The sequence below is a fragment of the Gracilinanus agilis genome, chromosome 1 (assembly GCF_016433145.1).
Source record: "Gracilinanus agilis isolate LMUSP501 chromosome 1, AgileGrace, whole genome shotgun sequence".
NCBI classification, from domain to species: Eukaryota; Metazoa; Chordata; class Mammalia; order Didelphimorphia; family Didelphidae; genus Gracilinanus; species Gracilinanus agilis.
This window is the reverse complement of record NC_058130.1, coordinates 90,723,311-90,746,864: the sequence shown is the minus strand read 5'-3', so window position 1 is coordinate 90,746,864 and position 23,554 is coordinate 90,723,311. Positions and strand designations below refer to the sequence as shown.

Genomic DNA, 23,554 nt, shown 5'->3' with positions numbered 1-23,554 from the left:
GGAAAGGAAAGGAAAGGAAAGGAAAGGAAAGGAAAGGAAAGGAAAGGAAAGGAAAGGAAAGGAAAGGAAAGGAAAGGAAAGGAAAGGAAAGGAAAGAAGGAAGGAAGGAAGGAAGGAAGGAAGGAAGGAAGGAAGGAAGGAAGGAGGGAGGGAGGGAGGGAAGAAGGGAGGGAGAGAGAGAAGGAGGGAAGAAGAGAAGAAAAAATATACTTTCAATTTGCACTCCGAGTCCATAAGTTCTCTTTTTGGAGGTGGATATCATGTTCCATTGTGAAACCTTTATAACTGTGGTAGGTCATTGTGTAAATCAGAGTTACTAAGTCTTTCCGCAACTGATAATTTTCTCAATACTGCCATTTCTGTATAGAGTGTTCTCTAGTTCTGCTCACTTCACTTTGCATCAGTTCATACAAGTCTTCCCAGGTTTTTTCCAAAACCATCCCTTCATCGCTTTTTCTATTATGAGTATACCATCAGATTCATACAACATGACTTGTTCAGCCATTCCCCAATTGATGTGTATCTCCTCGCTTTTCAATTCTTTGGTACCACAGAAAAAGCTGCTATAAATAATTTTGAATACATGTTCCTTTTTCTTTGATCTATTTTGTTTAAAACCTGGTATTGGTATTGCTAAGTCAAAGGTATGCACAGATTTCTAGTTCTCTGGGTATAGTTTCAAAGTTTGCTCCAGAAGGCTTGGACTAGTTCACAGTTACACTAACAATAGATTAATGTATCTGTTTTCCTACATCCCCTCTAGCATGTCATTTTCCATTATTTTGTCATCTTAGCCAGTCTGATGGCTAGAGGTGATACCTCAAAGTTGTCTTAATTTCCGTTTCTTATTATTGATTTAGAACATTTTTCCATATGGTTATTGATAGCTTTGACTTCTTCCTCTGAAAATTATCTGTTCATATTCTTTGACCACTTATCAGTTGGGAATGGCTTTTATTTCCCTGTATATTTTAGAAATGAAATCTTTATTTGAGGAACTTGTAAAGACTTTTTTCCAATTTCCTGTTTTTCTTCTAATTTTAACTGCATTGAATTTATTTGTGCAAAAACTTTTAAAATTTTTATAATTTAATGATAAATTTATATATAGTAATATATGATGATAATAAAATAAATTTAATTGTAGACTTTAAATGATCTGTTTTTACTTCCCATCAACCCATCTCTTCCTTGTTCATGAACTCTCCCCTTATCCAGGGATCTGACAGTAAATTGCTTCCATGTTTCACTAATTTGCTTTTGATATATCTTTTTTATGCCTAAATCATGTCCTCATTTTGAGTTTACCTTAGTATACGGTGTCAGATGTTGGTCTGTGCCTAATTTCTGCCCAACCACTTCCAAGTTTTCCTGGCAGTTTCTGTCCAATAGCAAAACCCCAATAGCTGGGATCTTTGAATTCATCAAATGTCAAGTGACTGTGCTCATTTATTTCGGTATATTGTGGCCTTAACCTGTTCCACTGATCAATCACTATTTCTTATCTAGTACCTAATTATCTTGATGATAATACTTTGTAGAATAGTTTAAGATTTGGTACTACGAGGCCCCCATTCTTCCCCCCCTTTTTTTTTACCTATTCCCTTGATATTCTTAACCTTTTGTTCCTCTATGTCATAATTACTTTTTCTAGCTCAATAAAGCAATTCTTTGACAGTTTGATTGGCATGGCACTGAACAAGAGAATTAATTTAGGCAGTGCTGTCATCTTTGCTATATCAGCTTGACCTAGAATTTCTCCAATTATTTAGATGTCTTTATTTGTGGGAAGATTATTTTGTAACTGTATTCACAGAGTTCCTGTGTATGTGTCGTGATTCCCAAGTACATTTGTGCGTCTGTAGCTCTTTTAAATGGATTTTCTCTTTTTATCTCTTCCTGCTGGGTTTTGCATCTGTAGAAATGCTGATGATTTGTGTGGGTTTATCTCATATCCTGTAACTTTGCTGAAGTTGATAAATGTTTCAACTAGTTGTTAGTTGTTTCTCTCGTGTTCTCTGAGTAAACAGTCATATCTGCAAAAAAAGATAAGTTTTGTTTCTACTGCTTATGCTTATTCATTGAATTTTTTTCTCTTCTTGCTCTAGCTAGTATTTCTAATACAATATTGGATAAAAATGGTGATACTGGACATCCTTGGTTCACCTCTGATCTGTATGGAAAGGCTTCTAGCTTATCATCATTATAGACTTGCTCATGATTTTATTTTATTTATTTATTTGTTTGTTTTTTAAACCCTTACCTTCTGCTTTAGAATCAATACTATGTATTGGGCCTAAGGCAGAAAAGTAGTAAGAGTTAGGCAATGGGGGTCAAGTGACTTGCCCAGGGTCACACTAGGAAGAGTCTGAGGCCAGATTTAAACCCAGGACCTCCCATCTCTAGACCTGGCTCTCAATCCACTGAGTTACCAAGATGCCTCCATGCTTCTGATTTTAGATAGATACTACTTAACATTTGGGGAGCAGCTAGGTGGTACAGCACTGGGCCTAGAGTCAGGAAGACCTGAGTTTAAATCTTGCCTCAGATACTTTGTAGCTATGGGACCCTGGGTAAGTCACTTCACCCTATTTGCCTCAGTTTCCTCATTTGTAAATTGAGCTGGAAAAGGAAATGGCAAGTCACTCCATTCTTAAGAAAATCCCAATGTAAAACCCAGTGGAATTGCGCACTGGCTACGGGAGAGGGTGGGAGGAGGGGAGAGAAAGAACATGAATCATGTAACCATAGGAAAATAATATTAATTAATTAATTAAATAAATTAAAAAAAAGAAAATCTCAAATAAGTTTTGCTTTTATATGAGTATTCTCTTGCAACAATGACCAATATAGAAATATGTTTTGCATGGTAATACATGCATAACCCAGACCCAATTGCTTACCATCTTCAAAAGGGGTGGTGAAGGGAGAGAGAGAGACAATTTGGATCTCATAATTTTGGAAAATGCATGTTGAAAATTGTTATTACATGTAATTGGGGAAATAGAATATCTTTAGGGGGAAAGAGGGTCACAAAGAGTCAGACATGACTGAATAACACCAACACCAACTCCCCATATTGCCCCGAAAGCTTGCAGGCCCCCAGACTGAGATGTCAAAAGAGCAGGACATAAAAATACAGAAGCCCAGAGTAGGCATCTCTTCCAAAAGAGAGTAGAGCGCAACACTAACATAAAGCTTAAAGTCAAGAAATAGGCTGGGAAAATGAGCAAACAAAAAAAGCTCCCTGTAGGGACTCTTCCTATCTTCTCCCCAATGGGTCTCCACTGTCTGCCCAGGCTGCATTTCCTCTGGACAGGGGAGGAGTGTCCTACTCTCTGCTTTCCCCAATCCCCCCACCATCTCTATCAAGAGAAATTACAGAATATCTGAACTGGCCTGGGACACAGAGATTATCTAGATCGTGCCATTGCAGCCCAGAGAAGTTAAGCAATTTGTCCTGGGTTATACAGCTAGTGAGGGGCACAGCCAGTCCTCTAAACCAGATCTCCTGATTTTCAGTTGAAGGTCCTTCTTTGTTCTCTCTGCCCAGCCAACCCCCTGTATTCTGTCTTCCTCAAAAGTTCCTAACTGAAGGAAGCTCTCTCTTCTCTGAAGTCCCCTCACGTACGATCTGAGCCTCTGTCGTGGCTCTAGTCACACAACCTCCTGCCTGGACTTGGAGCTAGCCTGGGTCTCTGGCTGATTTCTCTGGGAGACTACAAGTTCCCTAAGGATGGGAATGCATCTTGCCCATCTCTTTCCATCTTGGGGTAGGCCAGCACAGTGCCCTGTGCACAGAAGGCACTCAGGAGTACATAATGGGGAGCGGGAAGGCAACCAAGATTTAAATACTTACTAGGAGCCCAGCACATGGACTTCACTGTCTATGATCTGGTCAAGGATAGAGCTTCAGTGCCAGAACAAAGACTCATGGGTGGTGTTGGTACAGATGCTTATCCTTTCCATAGCAGGGGTTGTTCTTCACTTTTTTTTGTGTGTTAAGGCTTGCAAAATATTTTCCATAGATTGTCCTATTTAATTTGCACAACCACTCTAGGAAGTAGTGTTATTATTATTATTCCCCCATTTTACAAACAAGGAAACTGAAGCTGAGAAACAGGAAATGACTTGCTCAAGGTCACATAGCTCATAAGTGTCCAAGGTAGAATTCAAATGCTGGTCTTCCCAACTCTAGCTCCAATTCCTACCCTTTATCCAGGAGTCCTCCAACTGCCTGTTAAATGAATATATTGGACCGAGACTGGAACACAGAGCTTTTTTGTACCACAGATCCCTGGAGCAGTCTGGTCAAGTCTAATACTATTCTGCTTTGTCAGGCCCATTCATATTGAAGGGATAATAATTAAATTGGCGGAAATAGATGTAAATTTTTCCTATCCAAGTTTATGCATCTCTTGAAATGTTCCCAAATGACCCCTGGGAACCCGCGGGCTTTCACGTGGTTTCTAAAATTTAATGAAAGAATGTAATTGGCTTTTTTTTTAACCCTTACCTTCTGTCTTGGAGTCAATACTATGTATTGGCTCCAAGGCAGAAGAGTGGTAAGGGTAGGCAATGGGGGCCAAGTGACTTGCCCAGGGTCACACAGCTGGGAAATGTCTGAGGTCAAATTTGAACCTAGGACCTCCTAACTCTACACCTGGCTCTCAACCCACTGAGCTACCTAGCTACCCCCTGTAATTGGCTTTTGAGGGAGGGAGAAGGCAGGATGAAGAGTAGAAAGAAGGGAAAGAATTCATACAACGGTGTTTTTCCCACCAGGGGGCGCAGCTGCCCTGATCGGTCCAGGGTTTTACCAAGACAAGGAAAAATGACTGCCCAGGAAAGGGCTAGCTGGGTTGAGGGATTTGAGTTTCCAGAGTTACCTCTCAACCCACGGGTTCTAGCCTCTGGGCCGTGGCAGGGCAGGGTGTAGTTGGCTCTGGAAGTTCTTAATTGACCAGTGCAGGGTGGAGGGGCTCCCCAACCATGAAGAGATTTCACCCCAAACCTTCACCTAGCTGGTCAATAGCCCTCCCTCCTCTGCACCCCATTCTTTGGGGAAGGACCTGTTCCTCTCCAATGTAATAATGATAATAGCTAGTTTTAGATGGCACTTTGAAGTCTGCAACCATCTTACAAATATTCTTTTATCTGCACAACCCTGGGAGATAGGCACTTTTAAGATCTTTGTTTTAGAGATGAGGAAACTGAATCAGACAGTGGCTAAGTGAATTACCCAGAGTCTCACTGCTGTGACTGAGGCTGGATTTGGATTCCAGTTTTCCTGACCCTGTGTCTAGAACTCTATTCATTAACTGACTCAATGTAGGGGGCAGAAACATCAGATCCTGATGGCCTTTTGGAGCCAGAAAAGACCCTAGTCTATCCAGTCATCTAGTCTAATCTCTTTATTTTACAAAGGGGGAAAAAATTAACTCTTTTTGCAATGATTCCCTCCCTTTCCACTTCCCCTCCTCCATTAGAAAAAGAAAAACAAAATTCCTTTTTAAAAAACAAATATACAGGGGGCAGCTGGGTAGCTCAGTGGATTGAGAGCTAAAGCCTAGAGACAGGAGGTCCTAGGTTCAAATCTGGCCTCAGATACTTCCCAGCTGTGTGACCCTGGGCAAGTCACTTGACCCCTATTGCCCACCCTTACCACTCTTCTGCCTTGGAGCCAATACACAGTATTGATTCTAAGATGGAAGGTAAGGGTTTAAAAAAAAAAAAAAGATTCTCAGAAGGGCTCTATCAAAATGCCAATTGTCCATGATACCAAAAGCTATTTCCCAAGCTCAGATTTACCTTCTCCAGCTTCTCTGTCTCTCTGTCTCTTTGACTCTGTCTCAGTTTATCTTGTCTGTCTCTTTGACTCTGCCTCAGTCTCTCTTTGTTTCTCTGTCTCTGTCTCTTTGATTGTCTCTGCCTATGTCTCTGACTCAGTCTATCTGACTCTGTCTCAGTCTCTGTTTCTCTGTCTCTCTCTGTCTGTTTCTCTCTCCTGGCATTGTGGAAGGAATACTGGACTTGAGTGAGGGTTAGCAACCCTGGGGGACCTGATACTTACTGTATGTGTGATCTAGAGCAAGTTTCCTCTTCCTCTGGGCCAGTTTCCTCCTCTGTACAATGAGGAGGTTGCCCAGCAGTCCTCTAACCTTTAGTGCCCCTTCTGTCTCCCATATTCCATTTCCCATGAAGTGAACACTGATTAAATATCTACTAAGTCTCAGGCATTATGCTTGGGATGCAAAGGCAAAACCCCAAAGTTCCTGTGCCTCATGGAGATGGCAGGCTACAGATGCCATATACACCAAGGAGTACAGAGCAAGGGGTAGGAAGTGATGGGAGCAAAGACAAAAAAAATCAGGAAAAGTATTTTAAGAACATTTATGTAGGGGGCAGCTGGGTGGCTCAGTGGATTGAGAGCTAGGTCCAGAGATGGGAGGTCCTGGGTTCAAGTTTGACCTCTCAGACACTTCCTAGCTGTGTGACCCTGGGCAAGTCACTTAACTCCCATCACCTAGCTCCTACTGCTCTTCTGCCTTGGAACCAATGCACAGTATTGATTCTAAAACAGAAGGTAAGGGTTTAAAAAAAAAAAAGAATATATGTATGTATGTGCATATATATAATATTTAAATGTATGTTAAACTCTTACCTTTTTAGTATCAATTCTAAGACAGAAGAGTGGCAAGGGGTTAAATGACTTGCCCAGGGTCACACAACTAGGAAGTGTCTGCGGTCACATTTGAACGCAGCTCCTCCTGCCACTAGGGTTGCAGCATGCGACCCAGCTGCCCCTAGTGTTCTAAGAATATATGAGAAAAGAAACTCCATCCAGCTGGGGGCAATCAGAGAAGGTCCTCGCAGGGTTCCATCAGTCCACAAATATTAAGCACCTATAACGGGGCCAGGCATCGTGCTAGGTGCCGGGCTTAAACAGAAAAGGAAAGACCCAGGCCCGACTCGCTAGAGGATTTCTTTCTAACCGGGGATGCTGGCACCAGAGTGGGGAGTGCCTGGAGGGATTTGGACGGGAGAGGAGAAGGGGGAATGTGCTGCTCCCGGGACAGCCCGCCGGGACGTAGTAGGTTCTATGTTCTAAGAACTCTCCCGATTCTGACACTACGCTCTGCGTTCCAAAGTTTGATTTTTCTGGTGATTTCCATTAGTCCAGTCACTGTTCCAAACAACTCTCCACACTCCCAGGAGCCTCCGCCATCCATGCCCCATCCCACAGAGACTCTGGTCCCATTGCTTTGGCTGGCGGGCGAGGGAGGAGAGAGCTGGGGTGCCGACCAGCCCGAGAGGAGTCTGGAGAGGCTACAATGGGAGGGGGGGGCACCATATTGGTCCCCAGCGCTGGGTCTCCCGATCCTCGCCTCCAGCTGGAAGCGGGGGCTCCAGTTACAGCCCTCCTCCTTCCCCCTTCCCCACACTTCCTGGCCTCATTGGCTGACTGTGGGAGGGGCGCGGCCTGGGCTGCAGCCAGATGTTGGGAGCAGCGGGAGGGAGAGCGGAGCCGTCCATCCTCCCAACTCCACTCCAGCGATCCCTGCCCAAGCCACAGACGTCCCGTAACAGCGGCTGCCTGAGCGGAGAGGACCTGGGGGGGAGGTGCTGGCCCCATTCGGGGCCCTTCTCCCAAGTCGGGAATGCGCAGCTCCCGGCTCGACAGCTTCCTGGGGCAGTTCCGTCTGGAGCTGGTGAGCGTTCTGCCCTGAGAGCGTAGCCTGGGGGAGGGGGCGCAGTGGCGAACTGAGGAGGGACCCCTAGAGAGTTGGGGAGCAGCTGCCCCCTGGGCTTTTTTTCCTGCTGAGCACTGAGGTGGGCTCTTGGGAGAGGGTTGGGTCCTGGGGAGGCAGAGGCCTGTCTACCAGGAAGAGAACCTAGACTTGTCTCTGGGGCACCCCGAGGCTCGATTTCTCCTTCTCCCACAGCCTTGACCCCAGAAGCAAGACAGGAAATAGCTGTCCCCACCCCCACTCTCCAGCCAGCTTTCTCGTAGTAGAGGGGGGTAGTCCACTGGACTTGGCAGCTCTGGGGGGGAGTGTTCGGGGACGGGGGCTTTCTGCAGACGCGGTTGTGGAGGACCTGTGGCCCCGTCTTGGGTTTGTATTTGCCCTCACGTGTGGGGCTGGGGGAGGGGCGCCCCAGCTGGCTGGAGCTGCCCTGGCAGATGGCCGGGGTTGGGTTTCGGACGGTTGGGGAACTTTGGGGGCTGTCCCGGGCATCAGGTAACAATATCCTGGCCAGCCGTGCCTGGCAGAGGGCCTCCCTCCCCCTAGCTTCCACATCCTGGGAAGGAAGGAAAAGCTTTTGAGCACAAAGAGAGAAACTGAGGCAGGCAGGGACCTAAGCCGAACCGGCACCACGGTAGCCAGGAGGAACTCACAAATCCAGCAGTTTTTCTCGCAACAGCTGCGCTTTTTGTAGCTGCCTGGGGGTGGGGGTGGGCAGGAGTCCACTGGCTCTCATGGACCTCGGGAGGGGGGGACTCGGCTAGCTTGAGTATGACATGGAGAGAAAGGAAGAGGGGGCGACTTTATAATATTCCGGGGGGCCCCTTCTCCCTCACTCCAACCATGACAGAGCCAGGATTGGAACGAGGGCTGACTGTCGCCCCTAAGTCGGGATATAGGCCCCCGTCCCCTGCCCTGCCCTAGTTCCCCCGCCCCCCTCCCCAGCTCAGCTCAGCTCAACCGAGCCCGACCCATCCTGGCCCAACTTCTCCACACCCGTTCTCCGCCACCCCCAGGCTGCCTGCAGCGGGTGCTGACTTGCCTGCTGGGGAACATGCTGCAGCCTGCCAGCCTGAAGAAAGCAGGGAGCCAGGAGGTTGGGGGGCCAGGCACGTGGCAGCTGCTGCCGGCTGGGCAGGGTTGCGCGTGCCAAGGGGCCAGGCAGGCTATTGGTAGGTGTCCCACCTGTTTCTGCTAAGTGCTATACCTGGATATGTCTCCCTCCTGGTGGGAGGTAGGGGGCAATTGTACATAGCACTGGGGGCTCAATCCTCACCCCCTCACCCCAAGAGCATTTTCTACCAGCGGAAAGATGCTCCTGAGACCTGCAAGACTCAATCTGGGCTATGGAAAAAGCTGGGAGGAGACTGGGTAGTGGACCCAGCATAGGGGCAAGAGGTAGAAGGTCAAGTCCATGGCCTCCCTTTACCAGCCTTGTGACCTTAGGCAAATCATTTGGGGTCAGTTTCTTCATCTGCAAAATGAGAGTAGCAGTCCTTGTGGGACATAATATAAGAATGATAAAAGTGCCAGGCTTTGCTATTCATTCCTTCTATGGGTTAGTCACTTTATTGCTCAGCACCTCAATTTTCCATCTTTAATTTGGGGATGGGATAACCCCAGTACTGCCCATCTCACAAAAGGCCAGGCAGCCATCGACAGCCAACAGGGCTCACCTAAGGGCCTCCCAGAAGCATTCGGTGTGACCTCTGCCTTGTCTTCCCCTCTGTTTTCTCATCCGTAAGATGGGGATGGTGGTACCGTTTGTCTGATTTTGGTTCTCTCTCCTGTGTCTGTCAGCTGTGCGGGCGGGAAGAGCCAGGCTCCCCACGGATGCAGGGGCCCTCACAGCCAGCCTCCTCAGAGCCAAGCAGCGGCCCCAGGCCCTGCCACCCACCACGAGCCTCGGATGCCTCAGAAGCAGACTCAGCCTGCTGCCTAGAGGAGGACGATGAGGAGGGGGCTGCACTGTCCCCCTGCGAACGCACCTTGGACTGGGACTCGGGCTACTCGGAGGTGTCTGGGAGCACCTGGCGGGATGAGGACCGGCCGGTGCTCCGGAGGGTGGGTCGCCTGCGGGGCCGGGCCAGCCCTCCACCTGGACGCCGGCCCCGCCCCAAATCTACTTCGGACGTCTGCCTGGAGCAGTGGCGGGGCCTGGATGCGGAGGACTGGACTGCGTCTTTACTGTCCCGCAGCCGGAGCCGCCAGCCCCTGGTGCTGGGGGATAATTGCTTTGCAGACTTGGTGGAGAACTGGATGGAACTGCCCGAGGCGGGCGGCGAAGGGTGCCCGCCAGGGCCGCCTCGCTGGCTGGGAAAGCCCCACCACTTCTTGCTCAACCTCTCGGACCAGCTCAGGCGCCGGCTGGGTGGGGGCGGGGGCGGAGGCCGAGCTCGGGGCCCTTCGGGAGCTGGGGCAGCCCCCCAAGGAAGCAGCCAGGCAGCCATGGCCGCCAAGCGCCTGTCCTGCCCCCCTGCACCTGGGTGTCCCCTCCCCTCGCCGGACCTTGCCTCAGACTTTACCCACTTCGCAGCGCTTATGAGGAGCCGAAGCCGCCAGCCCATCATTTGCAATGATGTCATTGGCTACATCTGACACCTCTTCTCCCCACCCCCACCCCCAACCACGGACAATAAAGGGTTTTCTATTAGACCCCGATTTCTACCTTCCTTGGCTGGGAGCAGAAGGGGTTGGGGAAGGAGCCCTCCCCCCAGGACTGCCCTTCGGGGTCTTCCACTGGCACCAGGCGTGCCCCACCCAGAGAATCCCAGGATTCGGAGAAGGACTGGACTTCAGCCTGGCTGCAGAAGCTAAGACCTGGAGGGCCCAGAGATTTGCCCCCAGGCCTCTCGGAGAGATTCAGGTCCTGGCTCTTTGTGTAGCCTGGTCTCCAGACAATCCCAGCTGGCTTTGGGGCATGGTCTCAGGCCACAGGGACAGGGTCATGGCTGGAGTGGTAGGGAGTGATAAGGGTGTTGGTTCCATAAGGTAGTTTATAAAGACCTTGGGCAGATAGCTTCCCTTTATGGGCCTCAGTTTCCTTCTCTGTAAAATGGGAGGATTGCACTGGTTGATCTCTAAAGTCTTTTCCAGCACTCAATCTCATGATTCAATAAAGGAGCAGTGCCAGAGTGGTTACCAGGGAGTATGGCTCAGCAATGATGCCCTAGGGTGCCCGAGTCTCCAATGGGGAGGGGGGAGATGGGAGGAAAGGGAAAAGAGGGGCTCAATGTAGCAGCTTGTTCCCTGGGCTGGAGAGGAAGAATCCTGAGCTAGAAGAGAATCTGATTGGCTGGCAACATTTCAAGCAATTTTCTTTCTGATTTCCAATTGGTCACCATCACCTGGTTTCATCAACTGTTTTATTAATGATTCTGGGGCTGGCGGCTCAGGCATGTGTCCATCCTTTCAGCCTGGGCTCAGCGAAGGCAGTAATGCAATGGGGGGAGGGTGGTGTCCAAATCTTCGCCCTCACAGATGATCCTAAACACTAGCTCCTTCTGGCCCTCCTTCAGCTCTTTGTCAGTCTCCTGACGCACCAGTTCTGTCACCCTGTGGGAGAGGTCGGATGGGCACCAACAGTCAGGGGCCCAGCTGGACTTGGGCAGAGGAGCAAAGAGGAGAAGAGGGAGTGAGAGTTGGGGGCCCCAGCAAGGGGGCGGTGAGAAACAGGAGCAGCTCAAGACAGGAAACATCTGAAACTATTTTAGGAGAGCTGAAGGCAGGGAGGCAGGAAACGAGCCATTCTCTCTAAGGAATAGCACTGAACGGCAAGTAGGGTGGGGATCTGGCCCTGTCCCCAGAACCTGCAGGATGGGGTGGGCAGCTGGACTAGGGGATGCTAGCTTCTCCCTGGGCACAGGCAGGACCCTAACTGTCCTGACCCAGTTCCCTCCCCCACTTCCCTTCTTCCTTCTTCTACAGACTCCATTTGGCAACTCCATTTGGTTGCAGGAAACTGCCAGGGAAGTGTGAGGGGCCCCTTTGGTGGGGACAGGGAGGGAAGAAAAGGTCATGGCAGTGGGTCAGCCAGTGATGTGACTCCTAGAAGGCTTCCTAGTGTAATACTTGCTTTATTAGGAGAGGCTCGAGCTTCAAATCCTGGTTATGCTATCTAGTAGCTAAATGACATTGAGAAAGTCACTGAGCCCCTCTGCTCCTCAGTTCTTCATCTGTAAAATGAGAGGATCCTTTCTCACTCCAAATCCTGTAACATTCCCTCCTCTGGTTGCTTGACCCACTTGCTTCCTATGTTCCCTTCCCCAACCTCAGTTTCTTGGGGCCAATTTCCTCTCCTCCCTCTGTCAGCCATCCCCAATTCTACCTGGGTTTGGTGGAGGAGATGGTCCAGCCACCAAAAGTTGTGCCCTTTGGCTAGAGCCAAAGGCCACAAGATCCATGTCTACCTCTAGAGCCCCTGGGCTCTGACCCTACCCCCAGCCTCAATCCTCCAGACTTGAGGGTTCCTCTCATAGCCTGAAGGCAAGGGCCCATTTCAGCTTGGATCCAGAGGAATCCTGGTCCCCACAGCTGCTCACCCATCTGACTTCCTTTGCCTCCATCTCCCCAGAGGGAAATGGGAGGAGCTTCCCTGGACCCAGAGCAGGGTCTTCCTCTGAGAACCCTCAAAGCTTGGATCTAGCTGAGGTCCAGAGAAAATTAAGGAGGGGGTGGGGAATAAGCATTTATAAAGGGCCTACTATGTGCCAGGCACATAAGCACTTTTTATAAATATTACCTTATTTGAGCCTCACAATAACCCTGGGAAGTCAGTATTATTGTTATTCCCATTTACAGTTGAAGAAACTGAAGTAGACAGAGATGAAGTGACTTGTCCAGGGTCACATACAGCTAGTAAGTGTCTGAGGCTGGATCTGAACTCAGGTCTTCCTGACTCCAAGTCCAGCACTCCAATCCACTATGCCACTTCTGAAGACCATGAGGAACATTTCTGATTCCCCTGGAAAAAGGGATACTGGGGTTTAAGAGTGCTGGAACAGACAGGAATGGGGAAAACAGGAGGGATGGGCAGCAGAAAGCTCTGGAGACAGGAGCTAAGAACCTTAGGGGAATCTCAGAAAGGAGAGGCTGGAGGACACCTGAACCCCATCCCTCCACCATGCTGGACCTCACCTGAGCTGGAGGTTTTGCTGAGCCTTTGGACAGCACCTTGAGTAGAGGAGATGAGGGCCCAGCAGTAACCTGGTCACTGGAAGGTGGTGCTTCTCCTGGGGGTGATGGATATAGAAGAGAGGCACAACTGAGCCCTAATCTGGCCCATGTGTGCAGGAATCCATGGGGTGGAGTGGGAGGCACAGAGGCCACTAGCAGGGCAGGTGGGGACAGTAGATATGGGGAAGAGACTTTCAGGAGGAATTTACTCTGTGGGTTCTGGGGTAGAGAGGGAAGGAAGAAGCTAAGACTAGTAGGATCTGGGCAAAGGGGCACTGAAGTCTGGGTCTGCTAGGGTTGTGTGGTCTAAACATGGGGGGAGGCAGAGTAAGCACTGGGGATCGGCGAGATCTGAGCTCCTAGACAACAGGGCCCAACCTTCTAAAGAGGGATGTGTCCAGGTTTGACTGGGCAGGGAGTAGAGGTGGCCTGAGTCCCCAAGCAACTCATCCATTTTCCACTTGGGGAGGGATAGAAAGAAGTCCATTGCTAAGGGTTAGGGCAGAGACAAGGGCTATTTGACTTGTGTCCAAGAGCTGGCAGATGAGGTGGGGCTAGGCTCACCTGGAGATAGGTGAGCAGGTCCTTCAGGGTCATCTCTGGCTGACCTGGGGCAGGAGCAGACACTGTCAGCCGGTCCCAGGACGTCCACTTCATATCACGGTACTGGTAGGTGGCAGAGATGAGGATGTCAGCAGTGAGCCTACCCCGAGGCTTCACATGAGCCGAGGTGCCCCGGAGCCCCTTCCTTCTGGGGTATAGAAGGAACAGCTATGGCTGAAGAATGAGGTCCCAGGCTCGTACTATGGAGGGGATAGAGTTGGACAAGTGGGCCTTCTCTGTCAGGTTCCTTGCTTCTAGGAATCTTGATGAGGTTTTAGGAGCAGAGAGCAGTGACCGGGAAAGGAAGAGGCCAATAGCTTGTCCCCATACCTTCCCCCAGGCTGGACCTCACCTGACCTGGAAGTCTTGCTGGGCACCTCAAAATCAACATGGCTGGGATTAAATTCATCTTCTCCCTGCGCCTCCTACTCTTTCAGACTTTTCAGTCTCTCTTGTGCACAATTTGCCCAGGCTCTCATCTTCATAACTTTGGAGTTATCTTCAACTTTCTTCTCTCTGACTTCTCGCCTCCAATCGGTTACCAGGTCCTGGTGATTTTAGTTCTGCAACATCTCCCATGCCTATGCTTCTGCATGCTTGGAATGTCCTCCCTCCTCACTGCTGCTTCTTAAAATACCGAATTTCCTTCAAGACTCCCCATAAGTATCGCCTTCTACATGAAGCCTTTGCTGACCCAGAAGCTGCTAATGCCTTCCCTACCAATTACTTTTTGTTCATTTTGGATCCATTTGGTATATTTTTTTATAAGTACAGATTGGCTTCCCTGAGAGAATGAAAACTCCTTGAGGACAGGGAGTTTTGTCTTTGTATCCCTTGTGTCTGACATATAGTAGATGCTTAATAAATGCTTATTATTTGATTGAATATCTTCTGAATTTATCTAAATTTCCACTGTGTCACTCTGGTAACATGTTCTCCTTAACTAGTGTCTTAGATTACTGCAATAACCACATTATAGGACTTGCAGCTACCAGTATCTTCTATTAACCTATCCTTCAGTCTACTGCCAGAATAATCCTTTTTTATTTGTAGATCTAAAGTCATATCACTTCTCTGCTCAAAAACCTTCAGTAGCTCCCTATCACTTTTTTTTTAAACCCTGACCTTCCATCTTAGAATCAATACTATGTACAAGAATGGTAAGGGCTAGGCAATGGGGGTTAAGCGATTTGTCCAGGGTTACACAACTAGGAAGTGTCTGAGGCCAAATTTGAACCCAGGACCTCCTGTCTTTAGGCCTGGCTCTCTCCTAAACCACCTAGCTGCTCCCTTCCCTAACACCTTTTAAAGAAAGTTCAATTTTCTCTGCCCTCCACGGGTCCCACCTACCTTCTCACATAGTTCAGCCAAAAGGGACAACCCTTTGCCTCCACCTCCAACTAAATACCTCCATGTCTTCACTCAGGTTCTGCCCTATCCTACCCCTTAGCCTGCTGAGCTCTTATTTGTCCTTTAAAGACCAACTAAAATGCCACCTCATTCAGGAAGCTTTCCCCTATTCTCCAGGCTGGCATTGACTTTGGGCCTCACCCAACATTTTCTAACTCTTAATTGTATATTATAGTTCTCCCTTTCTCTCTCTGTCTCCTTCTCTGTCTTTATCTCTGAACACTCCTCTTTCTTTCTCTCTCCCCGCCTCCCTCCCATCTGTCTCTATGTATGTGTCCCTCCCTCTCCTTCTCTCTCCTCCCTTCTCTCTCTTTTCCCCCATCTCTGACTCTCTCTCTGTCTCTCCCCTCCTCTTCCTCTCTCTGTCTCTCTCTGTCTCTGTCTGTCTGTCTGTCTCTCCCCCCTCTCTGTCTCTCTCTCTCTCTCACACACACACTCTCTCTCTCTCTCACTCTCTCTCTCTCTGTCTCTCCCCTCCTCTTCCTCTCTCTGTCTCGCTCTCTCCCTCTCTGTATCTCTCCATTTCTCTGTCTCTGTCTCTGTTTCTCTGTCTCTGTCTCTCTGTCTGTCTCTCTGTCTCTCTGTCTCGCTCTCTCCCCCTCCCCTCTGTCAGTCTGTCTGTCGGGGTGGATGTGGGTGTGTCTCTCTGCCTTGTTTTTGGTACAATAAGAGGGAATGCTGTTGAGGGTTCCTTCAGACGTTAGAACCTTTGACTACAAATATTCCCTCCCACCCAGAACAAGAACTTGAAGGGGAGGCAGCGGAAGGGGAGGACAGGAGACCTCCTATGGGAGAAAGGGTCTCTCTGGAGCCGGGAGGGGCTGGAGAGAGAGGCTCAGGGAGAGGCTGAGGGTCTCCGAAGGAGGCGGCATTGAAAAGGGAGTGTAGAGCCTCGGAGGCGTTCTTGCTCCTCCCTCCCCAGGCCAGTCTCCTGAGTGGGGCCCGACACAGGACATGGTCGAGGGGGCCATTTCCACAGGAAAAGGGGCCGATCCGTCACGAAGGCTTCGGGTGGGGTGGGGGTCAGGGGAGCTTCCTGAGGAAGCATGGGGGAGGGGCAGCAGCTGCAAACCTCAGATAAGGAGCTTTAGCTCCTCAAGTCCACTGCCGGCCGGCCTGCTCAGCCTGAGCTGCTGCTCCCCAGCTCCCCCGCCGGCCTGCGGGGAGAGGACCCCAAGAAGGGAGCAGCTCCAGGGCTGCTCATGACATCCCTAAGCAGGGCCATGAGGGAAGAGCCTCTGAGCGGGCTTGGGGCTCCTTCCTCCCCCCCCCCTGCCCCTGCCAGCCTCAGTTTCCTTTTCCGTAAGGTGAGACAGATAATGAGCTAAGCTGAGTGCCAAGACTGCTTCCTGTAAGACTTCCTGGCTCTCCAATTTCACATTTGTGTGAGCCCAGATAAGAGATGCCGCACTGAGAGCTGGAAAGGACCCCAGAGACCCCCGAGTCCAGCCCACTCATTTTATGGGAGAGAAAACAGGGGCCCAGAAAGGGAGAGAGACAACCACGGGGCTAGGAGTAAAAGAGCCGGGCCTTAAAGCTGGGCTCTGCTAGATGGCTTCAGAAGGTATCCGGGCCTTGGGAAATCCTCGGGAGGTTGTCCAGGCAGGGAACAGCGGGAAGGGAGAGGGAGGAGGCCGGCCACCGTCCTGGGGGGTCATCGGAAAGCCTGTGTCCCCGAAGAATGACCAGCTCTAGCTCGGGGCTGGGTCTGATCTGGGGACAAAGGAGGCCCTGTGTGTGGGGGGAGGAAGGGGCCCCAGGCCGCTCCCCGCTGCCCCCCACCCCCAGGCTGCTCCCTGCTGCCCCCCACCCCCACCAGGCTCTATACAAAGGCACTCTGTGATGGGCTGCTTTGGGTATAGACAGGGGGCACGAAGGAAGGAAGACCCCAGGACCAGACAACAGTCAGGCCTTGTGCCCCCTGACTCCCCTCCCATCCTGGGGACGGGGTGGGGGGGCAGGGGCCCAGATGAGCCTTTCTAATATTTTAGGCTGTTCCCATTCTCTGTCTCCACCCCTCTTCCTGCCTTTCCCATTCCCTTCTGCCTCCTCAGACCCTGTTTTTCATTAGTTTGGACTAATGAGCTAATAATCACTTCCAGACTCCAGAGCCTAGAAACCCTGGGTTCCCTCTGCCCATCCCCAACACACGTATGTGCACACGCATGTAAGCCCACAAGGGCATGAATAGACGGGCAAGGATCTACGTGGCTCCATGGGCCCCCCACCCAAAGGGACCCCCGAGGCTGAGGCCTGCACCGAGGCTTCCATGGGCCCCCTCCCAGCCATGGAAGGGTAGAAGGAAGCCCTGCTTCTTCCCAGCCCCCGGAGCCCAACAGCTGGAATCGGGCCTGGTCCAGGCCTATCTCTGCGGGGTAGACTTGGCTCTGACTGGCCCCAGAGGCAGGCTCGGCTCCCCCGTTGGGCCCTCAGTGGGGCTCTCTAGGGGAGGAGGGGGCTGCCTGCCGGATGTCTGGCTACACTAATGAGTTAAAGCTGCGGCTCGCTCGCTCGGCCGACCCCCCACCCCCCATCCGCAGACCCCATCGGGTCTGACGGCTGCTTCCTGTGTCTGACAGTTCCCAGCCTGCCGCCCCCTCCCCCCGGCCCGGGCCCTCGCTCCCCACTCGGGCCCCTCATCTCCTCCTGCCCAGGCTGGCTCCCTTCCCCAGTCCCCCTTCTCTCCTGCTCTCCCTTCCCACACGGACTCAGTCCTCCTCCATTCCCCCACCTTCCAGCTCCCTCCCCTCCCTTGTAGAGCAGCCCAAGGAATCAGGCTGGCCACTGGGACCCCGCTGGACGTCTGGGAGGGAAGAGGGGAGACGGCATGGAGGGGCTCCAGTTCAGGGGAGTTCAGACAGGGATGGGGTGCAGGGAGATGGGCCTGGGAGCCATGGCCGGATGGAATCTCAGGGCGCTTCCTGGGGGTCCCCAATCTTCCTGAGATGCCTTTGGGACCAGACGTGGGGCTGGGGGGAGAGCCAGAGCTAGGAACCTTGGCCCGAGTGCTCCATTTAGGGCCACAGAGGCACCGGGGAGGGAGGCAGGGATGCTGCCTGCACGGATGAACTTTATCTAGAATACACTTCAGGCCAAACCCAAACCGGAAAGTGTGAGTGCTGGGAAAGAACCAGAGAAGGAGGGAGGGGGGGGGGCTGGCAGAACAGCCAGGGGCAATGTCAGCTCCCTGGAGGAGACTGTGCATCACCCACGGACCAGAGGATGCCAGAGCTGGAAGGAACTCTAAAGACCTCATCTAATCTCCTCACTTTCTACAATGGGAAACCGAGGCCTAGAGAAGGAAAGGAACTTATCCAGGGTCCATTGGGAGTCATAGCAGAGCTGAGATTCGAACCCAGGCCCTGTGACTCCCAAACCAACACTCCTTTTATGGCACCAGCTGCCTCAAACACACCTATTTTTAGATGTCTCAAAGGGCCCTTGGATCTGGGTGCAGTTATTTTTGTAAGTTCTCATACTTTGCAAATAAATGTCTGCGGAGAAGTCCACAAGGCCCCCCAAAGTCTGTGCTCTATAGGTGCTGAAGAAGGGAGTGAGCCCCTGGGGAGCAGAGCCAGGGACCCCATTTCTGGCGGCAGCATGATGGCCAGGGGGCAGAGTATAAAGCTGGGAGTCAGCCCAGCTGCCTCTAGCCAGAGAGGCTGATTGCCCTGCCACCAAGAAAGAGCCCTGGACCAAGGGCAAAGGTTCCCTGGGGTCAGCTCAGAGAATGAGCTGATTCAGGAGAAGCTTTGACCAGAGGCTTTGTGGCCCAGGACAGAATTGCCTGGGGACGAGGAGGGAGGGCCAGGGACAGAGCCAGGGCTGAGAGAATGACACGGATGGGAGACGCCAATTGGAAGAAGAAAGACTGAGTGAAGGATGAGGAGTCACGGAAAGGGAGAGAACGATGTATAGAAATAGGGGGAGGGCAAGCGGCAGGGGCAGGGGTAAGGCCCAGAGGCAAGATGAGAGAGGAGGGCCAGATGAAGGATGGGGAGAGAGACGGCAACAAGGCAAGCAATTAGGACCAAATGTAGAAAGGGACGGATGAGAGACTGGGGAAGGGCCCGAAGTGAGTAGAGATGACGGAGAAGGGCCAAATGAAGGCAGGGAGAGAGAAAGAATGGCAGCCGGAGGGAGGAGAGGGCTTCTGGACAGGGTGAGGGCAGAGAGCGAGTCTTCACCTGTTGGACACTCGCAGCTTCGGGGATCCAGCGAGAGAGTTGAGGCACAGCCAGGTGGAGCGAGCTATGGCGGTAGGAGCTGAGACGCTGATGCCCCATCACAATCTTATACAACTCCAAACCCATCAGCCCAGCCATCACAGCTGTTGTGGTGGCTATGGCTGGGATGATCCTCCCTACAATCTTCTTACTCTGGGGAGGGATGGACACAGAGAAGGGAGAAAAGAAAGACATTTTGGGGATGGGGTGAGAACAGATGAAATGGTGAGCACCCACACCCATGGACCCAGGGATCCTTCCCTCTCGGCTCTTTCCTGTTGGGTGGAAAATGGATCCTTCTGGGCTTGGCTAGCTATGGGGAATTTCACTTCCCCATGTAACTACTCAAGTTCTCTTAGAAAAATCAAGCTTCCTTAAAGCTTGAGAGGACATTAGAAATCATCTAGTCTGGAACCCTCATTTTACACTCAGCCCCAGAAGATGGAAGACTTGGAACAGGTCACATATTTGTATGTGCTAGAACAGGTTTAGAACCCGGTTCTTTGACACCAAATCCACTATTCTTTTTACTATAACTAGAGTGGATGTGCAGACCCTAGGGTGAGGGGGGTCTAACCTTCCTGCGGTCAGCCAGGGGGATTCCATAGTTCTTCGCCCGAAGATTGGAAGCAGCCACAATGAAATCCATGTGGAAATTACTGTCATCATCCTATGGAGAGTTAGTTAAAATCCAGAAGAGCCTGGTGAGATCTGGGGCTTGAAGCTGGGTCTAGTGACCCCAGGCTAAAGATGCTTATTGTACTCACCAAGGCCGGTCTCTTACCTTCTCAAACAACTGTGGCTCCAAGGAGGTCCCCGGCCATTTCTCCAGAGCTGAGAGGAGTTCTTGTAGATGGGTGGGATCTGTAGTTGAGAGAAAAGAATAAAGCCCATGTCCTATGGCTGAGCATTATATATCTCTCCAATCAGCTGTTTTTTAAAAAAGTTTTATGTTGTTTTTTAAATTATCAAACATTCTTTTTTTCCCTTCCCTCTGTTCATTTCCCTTTCTCTCATCCTGGGGAGAAAAAGAGAAAAATAAAACATCTGTAATAAAAAGCATAACCAAATTCCTATACTGGCCATGTCCAAAAACTGTGTACCTCTCTCTGCCATAAGGTGGTTTTAAAAGGTAAACAGAAGCCCTGGAGAGATAGAGTGGGATAGTTTAAAAGGGGGGGGGGATGGACTTGGAGTCAGGAAACGAGTTCAAATCTTAATTATGAAGTTTTCCAGCCATGTAATGATGGGGGAGCCACTATTTCTCATCTGTAATCTCTATGTGTACACATAACAATTTTAGTACTACCTACCTTCTAGAGTTGTAAGGTTTTTTGTAAACCTTAAAGTGCTTGAGAAAGTGAATGTTCTAGTCACTGTTTTATTATTTTCATGGTCAGGGTGTGATGGAAGAGCCCTGAGTCAAAACAACGGAGTTCTGGTCCCTGGCTCAGTCACTATGGTTCTGGGTGATCTTGAGCCAGGCACTGCCTCTCTGTTGGCCTCCATTTCTACTGTAAAATAAGGGGGGTGGAGGGCAGTTGGGTGGCTCATTGGATAAAGCCAGACCTGGAAAAGAGAGGTCTTGGGTTCAAAACTTCCTGGCTGTGTGACCCTGGGCAAGTCATTTACCACCTCCCACCCCCATTGCCTAGCCCTTACCACTCTTCTGCCTTGGAACCAAAACACAGTATTGATTCTAAGACGGAAGGTAAGGGTTTAAAAAAGAAATGAGGAGGTTTGACTAGGTGATCACTGAGGTCTTTTCCAGTTGTGATGCACTGTGACGCTCTGATTAGTTATCAATGCTCCTTTGTTATTTTCACAAAACATCAGTCCTTTGTAAGGAAAGAGTGGGGAAAGCTAGATGGCACAGTGGATAGAGGGCTGGGTCTGGAGTCAGAAAGATCTCTCTTCCTGAGTTAAAAATTCTGCCTCAGTTTCCTCATTTGTAAAATGAGCTGTAGAAGGAAATGGCAAAATACTCTAGTATCTTTGAAAAGAAAATTGCAAATAGAGTCACGAAGAATGGGACATGACTGAAAAAACAACCAAACAACAACAGCAACAACAGAGAGGAGTTCTGGTTTGTAAATTATATGTTTGGTTAAATCATTCTTGGGCAACTAGGTGGTTCAGTGGAAAGAGAGCTTGGAGACCGAAGGTCCTGGGTTCAAATTTGATCTCATATACTTCCTAGCTGTGTGACCCTGGGCAAGTCACTTAACCCCCATTGCCTAGCTCTTACTGCTCTTCTGTCTTAGAACTTATACTAAGATAGAAGGTAAGGTTTAAATATATATATATATATACATACACACAATTCTGATTTAACTTTTTTTACTTACTTACTTAACACTTACCTCAAGTCTTAAAATCAATACTGGGTATTAGTTCTAAGGGAGGAGAGTAGTAAGGGTAGGCAATAGGGGTTAAGTCACTTGCCCAGGGTCACACAGCTAGGAAGTGTCTGAGGCCAGATTTGAACTTAGAACCTCCTGTCTCTGGGCCTGGCTCTCAATCAATTGAGCCACCCAGCTGCCCCCCTTAGGATTTACTTTTGAAGATGATAGGAACCCCATTGCTACCCATTTGGGTCGTGGGGTTTTGTGGTTTGTTTATTTTTCCTAATAGTAGTTAGTTCAGAGCCTTAGTTCCCTCCTTTGTGAAAATAAATGGTTAGATTAGATGAAGTCTAAGGTCTTTCTGAGCTCTAAACTCTTTGACCCTACCATATGGGCGAAGCACTAACCTCGCTCCTCCCAATCCCCACAGGCTTCTGACTGGTTGAAAATGGATTTGCAATTGCAGAAGGAACCAATGAATTTGGGCCAGAAGCAACAAATGGCCTAATTAATCTGAGTCCCTTCAGACATGTTCTGGGACAAGAGCTAACCTTCTGGAAGGAGCAGAGAGAAAGTTGGAAGGGAACAAACTAATCCCAGGAAACCCTCCAGAAAGAGAATCATTTAGGAAGTTTAAGAGTACTTAATCTGGGTTGGAGCAGTTTGATTCCCATTTGAGTGACTTTATTTTTGCCCATTTTCCCTGATTTTGTTCATTATCTTTTAAATGAGTCCTAGAAAGCTCCTTCTCCTGGTCTGAAATGTACAGAGGTTCCCTGTCTTAGAACCAGAATCAGATCCATACCGCCAGTGCTTCTGGAAAGAGCCTGACCTCCTACTACTCCAATGCCGCTCCCCTCCCCAGCCTCTGCCTTCCCTGGGCCGCCTGTGCCCCCCATCTCTGGTATTCTCCTGTTAGAATGTAAACTCCTTGAGACAAGGGACTGTCCTGATTTTGTATTTAGGAGAGCCATAGCCTAGGAGGAAAGAGTCTGGCACACAGGAGGTACTTAACAAATGGTTGTTGTTTGATGGTTTAACCAAGCGATGACCCAGAAGGCGGTCCCATCGGGCTCCCTTCCAGATCTTATCGGACTTGGCATTTCCAAGGGCAGATGGGGGAAGCACAAGCCCTTACCCCATTCTGCTGAGGCCTCGGCAAAGACGGAGGTGTGGGCTTGGTGCTGGAAGGCAGGCGCTGGTAATTCCTGCAGCATCCGCTGTAATTCATCCCGGTCCTGGGAGCCTGGTAGTTTATGGGTCTTGGCATACAGGTTGGCAGCTGCCAGAATATAATCCAGGTTGGTGTCCTGCGGCAGAAGCCAGGATTGTCAGGGGAGCCCGAAGTCACACGCACGTCTCTCTTTTGCCTTTCTGTTTGGATTTATGCTTATGCATTTAAGTACATAGGTGCCTGCATATATCTTATGTCTGCAATGTGTGTGTGTATACGTGCACATGTAGGTGCATCTGTGTGCCCAGATATACTTGTAAACACGAATACCTTCTGGGGGTCTGTGTATATGTCTGGTCTGTCTGTATGTGGGTCTGTGTGTCCCTGGGTGGGTCCCACCATCCCTCCCCTTAGAGGTCTCTTTCCCCTGTCAGTTCTTTAGGGCACAACCCTTGTAGCACAACCTGCCCTGGTCAGGTAGGGGAAAGGCAGGAGGCCCGGATCTCAAACTCTTTAGGAATTGGGGAGGCAGGCCTAGGAACCTAAAGAAGAGAGATGCTGGGGGCATCTGGGGGGCTCAGGGGATGGAGAGCCAGGCCTAGAGATGGGGGAGGTCCTGGGTTCAGATCTGGCCTCAGACATTTCCTAGCTGTGTGACCCTGGGCAAGTCACTTAAGTCACTTAACCCCTATTGCCTAGCCCTTACCACTCTTCTGCCTTGGAACCAATACAGAAGGTGAGTGAAAAAGAAGAAGGAGGAGGAGGAGAATGAGAATGAGGAAGAGGAGGAGGAGGAGAAAGAAGAAGGAGGAAGCAGAGAAGGAGGAGGAGGAGAAAGAGAAGAAGGAGGAGGAGAAGGAGGAGAAGGAGGAG

General features: G+C 50.2%; 2 protein-coding genes across 3 annotated transcripts in view; one reads left to right on the top strand and one right to left on the bottom strand.

Annotated features, from left to right (window-relative positions):
• Nucleotides 1–7,566: 7,566 nt before the first annotated feature.
• Nucleotides 7,567–10,889, top strand: INKA1 (inka box actin regulator 1). Of its 2 annotated transcripts, none has more exons than XM_044677415.1 (2): nt 7,567–7,712; nt 9,549–10,889. In XM_044677415.1, exons 1-2 carry the CDS (start codon nt 7,662–7,664, stop codon nt 10,344–10,346), a joined length of 849 nt encoding a protein of 282 aa, XP_044533350.1. In that variant the 5' UTR covers nt 7,567–7,661; the 3' UTR covers nt 10,347–10,889. The 2 variants fall into 2 exon arrangements, with proteins under 2 accessions (XP_044533350.1, XP_044533428.1); XM_044677493.1 differs by lacking the exon at nt 7,567–7,712 and adding an exon at nt 8,109–8,117.
• A 32-nt stretch (nt 10,890–10,921) lies between these two features.
• The window catches only part of UBA7 (ubiquitin like modifier activating enzyme 7), a 22,276-nt gene continuing 9,643 nt past the window's right edge, over nt 10,922–23,554 (bottom strand). Inside the window, exons 15-21 of the mRNA XM_044676796.1 lie at nt 22,646–22,817; nt 19,947–20,026; nt 19,740–19,832; nt 19,124–19,315; nt 13,488–13,589; nt 12,885–12,979; nt 10,922–11,303 (exon numbers count right to left, since the gene is read on the bottom strand). Of these exons, the coding sequence (XP_044532731.1) occupies nt 11,171–11,303; nt 12,885–12,979; nt 13,488–13,589; nt 19,124–19,315; nt 19,740–19,832; nt 19,947–20,026; nt 22,646–22,817 (867 nt within the window). The 3' untranslated portion in view covers nt 10,922–11,170. The remainder of the gene's footprint in view (nt 11,304–12,884; nt 12,980–13,487; nt 13,590–19,123; nt 19,316–19,739; nt 19,833–19,946; nt 20,027–22,645; nt 22,818–23,554) is intronic.